The 12,190-nt window shown below is 37.9% G+C and overlaps 1 protein-coding gene across 3 annotated transcripts in view; it reads left to right on the top strand.

Annotated features, from left to right (window-relative positions):
- TRPM7 (transient receptor potential cation channel subfamily M member 7) overlaps positions 1 to 12,190 on the top strand; it is a 59,136-nt gene that overhangs the window by 22,428 nt on the left and 24,518 nt on the right. For all 3 annotated transcript variants that reach the window (XR_008733093.1, XM_055715585.1, XM_055715584.1), the window contains exons 3-12: positions 1,770 to 1,808; positions 2,269 to 2,467; positions 4,147 to 4,360; positions 4,892 to 5,016; positions 5,638 to 5,809; positions 6,648 to 6,822; positions 8,620 to 8,743; positions 9,636 to 9,708; positions 9,979 to 10,079; positions 10,942 to 11,076. Coding sequence is in view for 2 of the 3 variants with exons in the window: in XM_055715585.1 (XP_055571560.1) it covers positions 1,770 to 1,808; positions 2,269 to 2,467; positions 4,147 to 4,360; positions 4,892 to 5,016; positions 5,638 to 5,809; positions 6,648 to 6,822; positions 8,620 to 8,743; positions 9,636 to 9,708; positions 9,979 to 10,079; positions 10,942 to 11,076 (1,357 nt within the window). In the remaining variant the exon portion in view is untranslated. The remainder of the gene's footprint in view (positions 1 to 1,769; positions 1,809 to 2,268; positions 2,468 to 4,146; positions 4,361 to 4,891; positions 5,017 to 5,637; positions 5,810 to 6,647; positions 6,823 to 8,619; positions 8,744 to 9,635; positions 9,709 to 9,978; positions 10,080 to 10,941; positions 11,077 to 12,190) is intronic.

Below are 12,190 nucleotides of genomic sequence, written 5' to 3'. Positions count from 1 at the left end.
TTCTGTAAGGAAAAAGTGAGGCTGAAGGATGGGGAAAGAAGTTTCTGGAGGGGAGGCTGAGACTAATGAAGAATGTTTTGCATATCTCACCTATTGCTTTTCCCTTACACTATATTAGAGATATGAAATCAAGCAAGTTAGCGATACCTCTAACATATCTAATTAGTAGAGTTTACCTTCACCAAGTATTATAGGTATAATTCAAGAGTTCCTACAGTGATTGAATTTGATGTGCATAGTCATGACAGATTAAATAAATTAAAATTGAAAATCGATTCAAAATTGATTTTGTAAAGCAGTTTTGTCTCCCCAAAATGTTTACTATTGTCATTATGGATTTCAGATCAGACTTTTTTTTTTTTTTAGCTTCACGTATTTGAGAGAAGCTGAGAAACTTTTTCTTCTGAATTTCAGAAAACTTGGATTTTAGTCTTTTCCATAAAACAACCCCTTATGCTCTGCCCCAACAGAACAAAAGAGATTTATTACTCAAGACCTTTGTTTTTAGGCAGAAAAAGGACAAAGTAAACGCTGTAGAATTTTTAAGCTATTGTAAGTAATTCACCACATTCCTTGAAACCATGTGACATGAGAAGCTTTTAGAATTTATAGCCATGATTGTAGCACATGGAAAATTTGCAAATGCAAACAAAGTAATTAGGAAGCTGTTAAAATTTCCAGAGCATTTCACAAGGAACAAAATGATCTTCAATGCTTGCCCTTTTAGTTTAACCCATTTGTAGCATACAAGGGACTTCACAACTTTCCTATCATATTCTGTCCTTCAGTTTCTGAGAATTGCTTATTGTGTTCGTGAATTATGCATAAATGAATCTAATTTAGACAGGAGTATCTGATATGTTTTGTTGATCTGTACCTTTGAGTAGAGATAATTATAATTTAAAAACTGTTAGAGAAGATGTAAAGCTGTAGTTTACTGTTAAAACTTAGATGATTAATATCAGTGTAACTTCTGTAGAGGATGAAATTTAAAAATTGTTTATGCTCAGAGTCTGAAAACAATTGAAGACTACTGTGTAACATCTGGTTTTGTATGCTTTTGCATGCTCTTAACCATAATTGGTTAACAGCTGCTTATGAAAATTGTGGAAAACAGTGGTATAAATTTATCTGCCGTGCTAATTTTAAATGATAAGAAAGCTGTTAGCAGGAAAGCATGGAAACTGTTTGAGATGGAAGAGGGTAGAAATTATTTAATAGCCTTTATGTAAAGACACTACTGTATAAGGCCTGTTCAAATATATCTTTTTCTGTACATGCAGCTCGGAAATGATCAAAATAACCTTCCCGCACAGGTAGTACAACTTGGATGTGTATTAGAAGGATGAATTTGTAGAACAGATGCAACAATGTCGTTAGAATGAGTTCCAGAAAATGCTGGTCTGTTACTAACTTCTCAGCATCTAGATAAAAAGTTTCAGTACTGCAGATAATCCAGTCGGAAATATTCCTGGGCTTCAGATGTTGATGGTTCAAAGCTGGAAAACCTGTCTGAAGTCTCAGGACTGAAACTTTTGCATGTTTATACATTTTTACACGCCAAGTATGTTACAGTCATGTAAAAGAAAGACAGACAAGTTACCGTGTTAAAAATGGGCAAACTTGGGCAGCATGTTTTCCATTCATTAGAGATCTCTTGTTCAGTAATCTTCTGTAAGCACAGGAATCTGACTTTCCCTTCCCACCCACCTCCACCCCCCTTCAAAGTGAAGCTGGAGTTTACTCATATCTTTAAATATTTCTTGTAGATGCCTTCCAGGATGTCAGATTTGTCAGCAACTTGTCAGGTAAGAGTTCTTCTGTAATTACAATATTCCTGAATATTTTTTTCCATTAAATAAGCACTTTCATAACAGGGTTTGAAAAAGTTTTGATCAATATTGCAAATGACAAGTCAGTGAAAGGTTAGATATAAAACATACAACTAACGGATAAAGAACTGTCTGCAATGTGTAGATCACAGATTTATAAATGTTAAGTAAATTATTTGGCTTCAAAGAATCAGTTTCTTCTGGCCTCCAACTTGCAATATGTGAGCTTCCATATTTTGCATAATTATTATGTATTGTAATTAATACTTGCTATAAGCATGTGTGGTGACAAGGCTTGCTCTGGAAAAGTGGTTTCTATACTATTTAGAATCTTTGCTTTCTAAATCTGACATATCTCTGTAGATAGAAGACGAGAGAAGAAATCTTTTAATATTAGTCTTTACTGAAGTATTCTAAATGATATGGTTGGGTGCAGGTGCTGTTGTGGCCGCTTGGTCAGACAACATGCTTGTTTTACTGCAAGTCTTGCTATGAAATACTCCGATGTGAAGCTGGGTGAAAACTATAATCAGGAAATAGAAGAATGGTCGGTGGAAAAACATACGGAACAGACGTCTACTGATGCTTACGGTGTCATCAACTTTCAAGGTGGCTCTCATTCTTACAGGGCTAAGGCATGTATGATGTTTTCTTTTTTTCTTACTCTAAACATGTTGATAGAGATGGTGGATACTTCATTTAATTCTTGAAATTGAAGGCTGAAACAATGTCACACATACTATGACAAATCAGTGCCCTCTACTAATCTTGTATTTTTTTATTGTGATCTGAATTCTTTCTGATTTTCCATTTTTAAAATTTATTTTTTGTACAGAAGTTGCTCAGCTCTATCAGAATTAGTCATATTCATGTACTGGCTTACCTTTAAATTGCAAACAGTGATAGGAATTCATAAATCACTTCAGCAAAACATTACATTAAGAATTTAATATCGCTGTTTCAGACTTCATGAAAATACAGCTTATTCATCTATGCTGCTTGCTTGCTCACTACTGTTGAATTTTTGTAGGACCTTTTAAGTAACATCTGCTATTGTAACCCTCTATTCATAATTTTTAAACTCTGAAAAATCATTTAAAATTAAGGACAGATGTGGAATATGCTACTTCAGTGGATTTGTTCAAAATTATTGAAGCATAATTGTACCGATCAGAGTAATGGGAGTTTTTTGGGAGAGGGCATTAAGAACAAGCATACCAATAAACTGGAAGTTTGGAAACTAACTCTTAATTCACAAGTGCACATGTATTGGAGAGATTAGAAAACTGGGAATTCTGACATATTCTCCACAACCATTTTGTAAAGGATTTCTAGTTGTGGCAGAAATGATTTAATGCCCCTGTAGTTTCAGGCTGCAGGAGGTGCTGAGGCAGTGTGGCTCCTCTGGCCAAACTGGAGTGCTTGCAGGAGGGAGCTGTGTTCGTTGTGCAGCTGGCAGAGCCCCCAGGGAGGGTTCAGGGCTCAGAAGTCAGATCATCTCTGTGGAGAGAAGGGCTCTTAGCAGAATTCTTTGGTGTTCATAATAGCAGTGTATGCATTCCTTTGCACGCTTAGCTTAAAATTGCTGCAAATCCTTTTCGAGCACAGAAATAGCAAGCTGCCTACATGCATTTCTGTGCTCGCTTCTGCAGAGTGCTTGTGGGGTTGCTAAAACTAGTTTCTTGGCATAGTGATGGTTTTTTAGTTAGAACTTGGTTCAAGTAGGGCTTGATTTCTGCGTAACGTCCCTTTCTCTACAGAATAGCTCATATTAAAGATGTAAGAGTATTTTTAACTGATCAACCATCTACTTAGTTTTATGCTGTTAAGCAGAGAGAGTTAAAAAGCTGCAAGTTTTGAAGTTTTCTATTAAAAGAATGTAGCTTTCCTTCCCACCAGGAACAGGGAAGGAAAAGCAAGCAACTAACTGTCTGTAATTCAAAGGGGATATGCAAGCCTTTCCCCAGTAGATGGCAGAACTTTTATAAATATTTCTGAATTTCATCTAATTTAGAGATCATTCAGTGCTTTCATGAAGATTCGTTTTTCTAGGTCACTGTGCCAGTAGGATGAAATAACAGTCATTCCCTTTCCAAAACTTGCTTTCAAAACTATTAACTGACTTCTCCTTAATCCTGGAACACATAAAGGAAACTTGTTCATTTATTGCATCCGCCGTGTTTTGAGGAAGTGAATTACTTTTTTGATGGCCAGGAGTAGGATAATATATTCTGAAACACATTCTGGTTCTTCCTTTGATCTATTGATTCTGTGATGGTTTAAGAACCTTTGAACTCTCTTCCTGTGCCTGCAGTACGTGCGATTGTCATATGACACTAAGCCTGAAGCTATTCTGCAACTTATGCTTAAAGAATGGCAGATGGAGTTGCCGAAGCTTGTCATATCTGTCCATGGGGGCATGCAGAAATTTGAACTTCACCCACGCATCAAACAGTTGCTTGGCAAAGGTCTTATTAAAGCTGCAGTAACAACGGGAGCCTGGATTATAACTGGAGGAGTGAACACAGGTAAAGTACCACCAATGAAGGGGCACGGTTAGCTGGGTTACGGTTTGTAAGAGTCGAAAGATTTAATGGATGCATAGCTTCATCTTAAGGCAAAGCGAATTTGAGTGAGTTTGGTCAAGTGAAATTAAAATAATGCATTTTGAACGTGTAGATTGAAGTGGGCTGCTGTTTTGTCTTGCAAAGAGAAACAATATAAAGGTGGGGGCTTTGGGGGCTTTTTTTTTGTTTGGTTTGGGGATTTTTTTGCTTGTTTGCTTTTTGAAACCAAAAGAGGAAAAACTTACTGTGATTAAAACAAGTACAGTAATGTACTGGGAACTCTTTAGTTCTTACTAGGCTAATATATATTTTATTGAATTACTGATACATGGTACTTTGTGTCCTTCTAGTAGATGTAGTATAGTGCTTTTTCTTTGGGGTTGTGTCATGTAAGTTCCCAGATCCTTAAAGGCCCAGTTAACTAATACCACAGTTGTATTTCTCAATAAGCTGTGACATTCAGTACACTGAAATCTCTTTGTGCTCCACCAGGTGTTGCAAAACATGTTGGTGATGCTCTACGAGAACATGCTTCCAGATCATCTCGAAAGATTTGCACTATTGGGATTGCTCCATGGGGAGTGATTGAAAACAGAAATGACCTTGTTGGAAGAGATGTAAGGATAAATTACCTAACTGAAATAATGATTTACCTGCCTTATTTTTTGACAAATCTGCTCAAGCGTGTTTTTTTACTTGCTTTGCATCACTAGAATACTTGCTTTCCTATGAGGATACGTTGACATTTGTGACTTATGCAAGATCATGAGTGTAAACAAGTTGCAAAATGCAAATGCGCTAGAGGAGTGGCTTGTTCTCAAGTATTTAATCCTCCCACCCACCCCACCCCCCAATATTACTGAATCAAATAAACAAAAATGCTGAAGTATTACAGAGAATTCACGTTTTCAGAGGGCAGTAAGTTGAAAAATTTTGATGTGGAGTCTTCAGTGCTACTATTTGCCACAGCAGTCGCAGGTTTTCCCCAAAGACACTTTTTTCCAAGTATATTTTCTCTGTTATCCTGCAGAACAGAATCCTTCTGTGATATAGTTTTCTGCTTTCCTGCACAAAGTTAAGAGCTACGGCTGTTGGTGTATCCTGACGCCAGGCATGCTTATATGTGTCAGTGCTTCTTGTTGAGCCACCAGTTCTCATGTCCAGACAAAAAGTTAAGTTTCAGAGAAACAAATGTGAATCTTTACAAGTAAAAGACATTGTTGTGTGCTTATACATAGGTGGTTGCTCCATATCAAACGTTGTTAAACCCATTAAGTAAACTAAACGTCCTAAATAACCTCCATTCCCATTTCATTCTGGTGGATGATGGAACAGTTGGAAAGTACGGAGCAGAAGTTAAATTGCGGAGAGAACTGGAAAAAACTATTAATTTGCAACGGATTCATGCAAGTAAGTAATTCTGATGCCTGATGGCTGAACGTTACTATTCTTTAATGAGAAAGGTACTTGCACCAAACACCTGAATGAGAAAATAGAAAAATTAATCTTTTGTTTATGTTTCAAGTCTGAATGATTGTTTTGCAAATTTCAGCGGCTGCTTTGGACCCTAGGTATTGCTGGTAGATTTCAGATTTCTCTGGGGCCAGAGAGGAGGGTTTTTTTGAGTGTTCGTTTTGTTTGAGAAAGCAAATGTATGTCACTTGAGTTGTTAGTATGTTGTCAGGTCTTACTGATCTGATTGATGCATGGTTTTGACAGTGATCACTTGCAGTTTCACAATAGGGCAATTCAGTTTGTAAAACATCATCTGTGTTTGTGCAAAGAAGCCATGACTACTTTTGGTGTTTTCCCAATTATGGAGCAACGCATCTGTGGTTTTTTTTTCTCTTCTAGGAATGCTTTGGCAATACTCCCTGTTTGTAGAGGGTTTCTGTGTAACGATGTTCAAATTGTATACATGTTGTCATCTTTAGAAACTGGGGGGAAAGTAGAAGGGGAGTTCCCTAAAGAAAAAATGTTCGCTCTTCTGCGTTGGTTCAGGAATATTTCTGTGAAGAATCTCTTCTGTTTTGTAGACTGGATTCCACTGTAATTATCAACTTCTTTTCGGTGCTTTCCCTGCCTTGCAAAGTATAGAGAGTGCTTGAAACTGTGCTAAAATGTCTGTCAGGCAGGATTTAAAATGTTATTCAACAGAAGGGACATACGGGGCATAATTGATTTATTAAATATGTGAAATCTATCTAGGCATTCCTTATACACTTACAATGTTGTTGCAACTCTGTAGGAATTGGCCAAGGTGTGCCAGTGGTGGCGCTTGTATTCGAAGGTGGCCCCAATGTCATACTCACCGTTTTGGACTTCCTTCAAGAAAGTCCTCCTGTGCCGGTGGTCGTGTGTGAGGGAACCGGGAGAGCTGCAGACATACTGGCATATGTTCACAAGCAAACAGAGGAGGGAGGGTAAGTCCTAGCACTGCCAGCCAAACTACCAGTCATATGTAGATGGATTTTGGGCTATTCCTTAATGAATTAGTGCAAGAGTTTTTTCTGCATAAAGACAAAGGCTTTTAAGCGGAGAGTGTAATCTTACACGTGATGCAGCTTTCCAGGCTGGCTGCTGTAATAGCTCTGTATAAAGACAAAGACTTGTTTTCTAGTTCTATGTTCCTTGTACATATTTTTCACTAGTTGCATGAAATTCTGTAGGGTATGCTTGCTTTAGCAATGCTTAAAAAAAGGAAAGGAAACGTGTATACGCCTGTATCCTAAATTAGGGGGAACACCTGGTATGTAACTTGAGTTACATGCAGTAATTCTGTTACACCATTGTAACGAGAGGGCCCAACTCTGTTTAAACGCTCCCTGTGCTTGGACTTCAAATTTTAAGTAAGCTGCCATAGTAACCTGAGTGATAAATGTGGCTGGTAAGTGTGTTCAACAGGAGGCAGAGCTGTCCAGACCTTCCAGGGACGGAGAATAACGAAGACAATAATGTGTTTCCAAACTGCTTGGAAATATCACTTGACTACATTGAATGGAAATATTTTCATGCAGTTAGCTGTTATAGTAGTAACTTTTCTGAAAAGGGATTGGTTGTGGTTTAACCCCAGCCAGCGACTGAGCACCACAGCCGCTCGCTCACTCCCCCCTGCTCAGCTGGGGGGAGAAGTGGAAAGGTGAACCTGAGAAAACTCACGGCTTGAGGTAAAGGCAGAGTAATAGGTAAAGCAGAAGCTGCACACACAAGCAAAGCGAAACAAGGAATTTGTTCACCTCTTCCCGCGGGCGGGCGGGTGTTCAGCCATCCACGGGAAAGCCCGGCTCCATCACATGCAACAGTGATTTGAGAAGATAAAACGCCGTCACTCCAAACGTCCCCTGCTTCCTTCTCCTTCCCTCGGCTTTATGTGCTGAGCATGACGTCATGCAGGCTGGCATGTCCCTTGGCTCAGCTGGGGTCAGCTGTCCCGGCTGTGTCCCCTCCCAGCTTCTTGTGCCCCCCAGGCTGCTCGCTGGAGCGGGTGCGAGAGGCGGAGGAGGCTTTGACTCTGTGCAAGCACTGCTCGGCAGGAGCTAAACCGTCTCTGCACTATCGACGCTGTTTCCAGCACAAATCCAAAACATCGCCCCATGCTAGCAACTATGGAGACAGCTAGCTCTATCCCAGCCAAAACCAGCACAGGATCAGAAAGTTTCTATATTATTTCTTCCGAGTAGTCTTAAAACTGAACTTTTTTTACATGCTTCTGTTGTCTGTTTAAAGTGTAGTTTCACATAATAAAAGGGATGTGCTTGGGCCACACAATGTCTAGTGATTTCTAGTTAGTTGTCAGACTTGCTTAAATCCTTTAAACATACTGGGTCCTTGCTGGGACTGCCTCAGAACCAGGGGGCAGGGACTAATGTGGCAGTAAACCAGCTTTGTCCATAGTATGATCAGAAGCAGGTCTTACTCACAGGAGTGAATGCTTAGTATTTTGTGTCAACATCTTTTAGTTGAGAGTATCTTGAATCTGAGTATGGGAAGGAAAGGGAGAGAAGCTGAGTCACTTTATGAGGCAGTAGTAGAAAGTTGTAGATTAAGCAATGTATACGTCTTTCTGAAGATTACCCAAGGTTTTGCCACTGAAACAGTAATAAGGTTATAGATAGCAGGACTCTGAATGGACGTGTTCAAACTAATTAAATGCGTTGTTTTTCTTACTGTTCATGTGTAACAATATGTTTTCCTGTTTTGTCTGTTCGTTTCAATCTCAGGAATGTTCCTGAGGGTGCTGAGCCTGAAATCATTTCAACCATCAAAAAGACATTTAACTTCGGTCAAAGTGAAGCAGTTCATTTGTTTCAGACACTGCTGGAATGCATGAAAAAAAAAGAACTTGTAAGTAGATCTTGCCATAAAATTTTTTTATGGAAGGTGCATGCATTTGTGGATATAATATTAAATTGTATCTCTGTGCTGTATATGATTAAGAGTTATTAAAAAATCTTTTCTGGACATAGTGGATCTTCCAGTGTTTTCATGTATACTTTACCTCATGGCCAAGAGAGACTTAATTTTTTGTGATAATTTCTGGTAGTCTTGAGTTTTTTGTTGTTCCCAAGCCTATTTGTTTTCATATGGCAGGATTCTGATCTGTTTATAGTGTGTATGTATTTTGTATTTGCATTGCTGTCCTTTTTTCTTGCTTTGATTTTTTAAAACCTTGGGCCTTTTTTTTTTTTGCTTTGATTTTTGAAAACCTTGGGCATTTTTTTTCTTTTTTTTTTAATATCTTTTAATTGCAACTACTAACAGACGTCTACTATCACTGCATGCTTAAAGCAAAAGCACTTATAGAGCTTTATATAGCCTGGGATCGAGTACTGGTGTCTCATTTGGACATCACATTGTGCTGTTCTGAGATTAAAATGGTCATATTTGGCTAAACATGTTTGCTGGTAACATGGTTAATCTCATAATTTAGAATGAACTGGAGGAGTAAACAGAATACTGTGTGGTGTTTATAGACAATAGGAATTGTAATCAGAGTGGGAAAAGAAGTTCAAATTGATTGAGGAGCGTAAAGGGTCATAAAAGGTCATAAAGGATTGTTTTGTGTGGCACCCAGTTAGGAAAACAAAACACAGGTGCATGCTAAAGATAAGTTTAAATTGAGCATAGACTTAAATTATATTGAAGATAAGGTGACTTTCTAAAGTATTTCAGAGTTATCACCTTTGCCTGAAAATAATTTTAAAATATGTTTTCCCCATTTTAACCTTTTGGACAGATTACAGTTTTTCATATTGGGTCAGATGAACATCAGGACATTGATGTTGCAATACTTACAGCGTTGTTAAAAGGTGAGACTTCATTTTAAGAGTGTTTGGAATCCCCAGCTATTGTTGTTTGGTGTTTATATGATGGATTACTTATACTATAATCTAGGAATATTTAGTGTTTAAGGAAATAATTATCTACTATGTTTTCTCATTGTATAATATCATCACGCGTCATGAATTATGAAATATACTGTATAGCTTTGTGGTAGATTGCTTTTTAGGAAGCAATAATGTTTATTATCTTATACTTTAATTACTTTTAATTTTTTTTCATTGTTTTTGCTTCTTAAGGCACGAATGCATCTGCATTTGACCAGCTTGTTCTTACACTCGCGTGGGATAGAGTTGACATCGCCAAAAATCATGTTTTTGTCTATGGGCAACAGTGGCTGGTATGTAATGGTCTGAATTAAGCAGAATGTTTCCTAAAAGAGAGAAAATCAGCTTACTGTAAAGAATTAATCTTTTGACTTTTGTGGAGAAAGACTGTAGAATACAGACACATTTATTATGAGGGCAGTAATTTTTTGCATACTGCAGTCTTACAGCTGTTTTGTTATTGTGTAGTTGAAAATGGTCCAAAAATTTTAGAAATGTGCCAAGTGTTCTGAATATCTAGGGAAGAAAAGACATTACAAAAGTTGGAAGCTGAATTTCTGTTAGTCTGATGCTTTTTGTTCCTTATAGTTGCACGGTCATAGGAAGTTCTTAAGAAGCATCTAGTAAAATGCACTGTTGGCAGCACTGCAGAGTTTTTTGAGGGGAAGGGCAAAATGTCTGTTTCTTGCAGTCTGCAAATTAGTTTGGAAACTACATTGTGGATCTCGCCTTTTTCCCATATTACTGTAAAAATAAAACACAGTCTTACATGAGTGTGCAGTCAGAAGTACATACTGCAGGGCTTGTTGATAGCAATGATGGTTCTGACCATTTGTCCTTGGAGAAAATTATGCTTTAAATGTTCTATGTCTTTGTGTTTTATCCAATATCAATCTATGAAAACAGCTTAGTGATGTTAAACACAATGTCTACTTAGTCCCATGTACTTTGTCAGTTGGAGATACCTGTGGAAGAGCGTAAGACTTGCTGGTTAAGTCTTCAGAATGTTTTGAAGGGTGACATCTCTGTATTCGTAGACATAGGTGGTTTCCCCAGCCCTGTAAATGAATGAGGCTGCTGCGTAATCTAAGTATATTTACTTCTGTGGGTTTTCTGGTTCTCCCCAGGCTCTACCTTGTTACTTATTTGTTGTAGGTTGGCTCCCTGGAACAGGCTATGTTGGATGCCCTTGTGATGGATAGAGTTGCATTTGTGAAACTTCTGATTGAAAATGGAGTAAGCATGCACAAATTTCTTACAATTCCCAGGCTGGAAGAACTTTATAACACAGTAAGTGAATGATTGCTTCTTAAGCTACTTTTAGAGCAGCTTTTTAGTTGATTGGCTTGTGGTGTACTGGGTCACACGCACCACTGAAGGCCATGGGGCGATTGGGAAGGCTCCCTGGCATGAGGTTGGAGTTGGGAAGCACGTGCTGTTTGGCTGCTTTGTAGTGCCACAGCTGCTTTCTGGCTTTCCAGAAATAATACCAGAAACTGTCTGTCAGCAGGGTGTTCGTCTGTGTCTGATGCTGGGGAGAGATACTAAAGGGAAAATTGCAGCCTTGTTGTGGAACATGGGAAGTGTGTAACCCGCAGTGGGGAAGAGAACAAAAGTCAGACGGGTGAAACTTGAGCAGCAATATGAGGTCTATAGATAGTGTTGTTAGGGCTTTGCAAGATGAGTTATGTCTATAACGGTTAATATTATCAAAATAGTTATAAAAAGTTTATTTTGTGAACCTGCTTAGTTACAAATATTACTTAGAATTTTTTTTTTTTTTTTTTTGCTGTAGGTGTTGATTTAAGAATTTTAAGGTAGTTTTATATAATGCTAAGTATCTAACAGGACAAAACAAAACCCAAAAAATCTTCCACCAAAAAGTAGCTAAAGAGAGTAGTTCACAAATATGACTTAGGCTTATGTTAACAGTCTCATTGTCTGCTGTTGATCAAAAAAAAAAAGAAAAAGGAATTCTTTAGCTGATAAAGCTTTATAAAGGAGCCAACCTGATCAGGTGTTGTTACTTTTTTTAAAAAAAATGTTTTATGGTGTTGCTTTTGCACGTGATGTGCTTTTGATTGAGTTTTGTATGGGAGCTAAGGTAACCATATGTCTAAAAGTGTAACAGTTCATGCACGCACAGGAAATCAGAGAAGGAATAAAAATTCTCTGTAGTAAAAAGAGGAAATGTTCGGACTAAAAATTAAAAAAAATTAGAAGTAAGGGAGCTTTACTATGGGTCCTGCAATACTGTAAATGTGACTATCAGTCTGTGTGTGTGTTCCTGTAAATTAAAATGTTTATTTGTTAAAACTTGTCTCTGTAATATTATGTTTTCATAATATAAAAACCTCATATTGCCGCTGTTTGCATTCTGGTGTGGGTTTTTTTCCTTCTTTTC

Source organism: Falco cherrug, chromosome 7, assembly GCF_023634085.1.
Source record: "Falco cherrug isolate bFalChe1 chromosome 7, bFalChe1.pri, whole genome shotgun sequence".
Lineage (NCBI taxonomy): Eukaryota > Metazoa > Chordata > Aves > Falconiformes > Falconidae > Falco > Falco cherrug.
The sequence above is the reverse complement of the archived record's forward strand: the minus strand, read 5'-3'. Positions and strand labels throughout refer to the sequence as shown.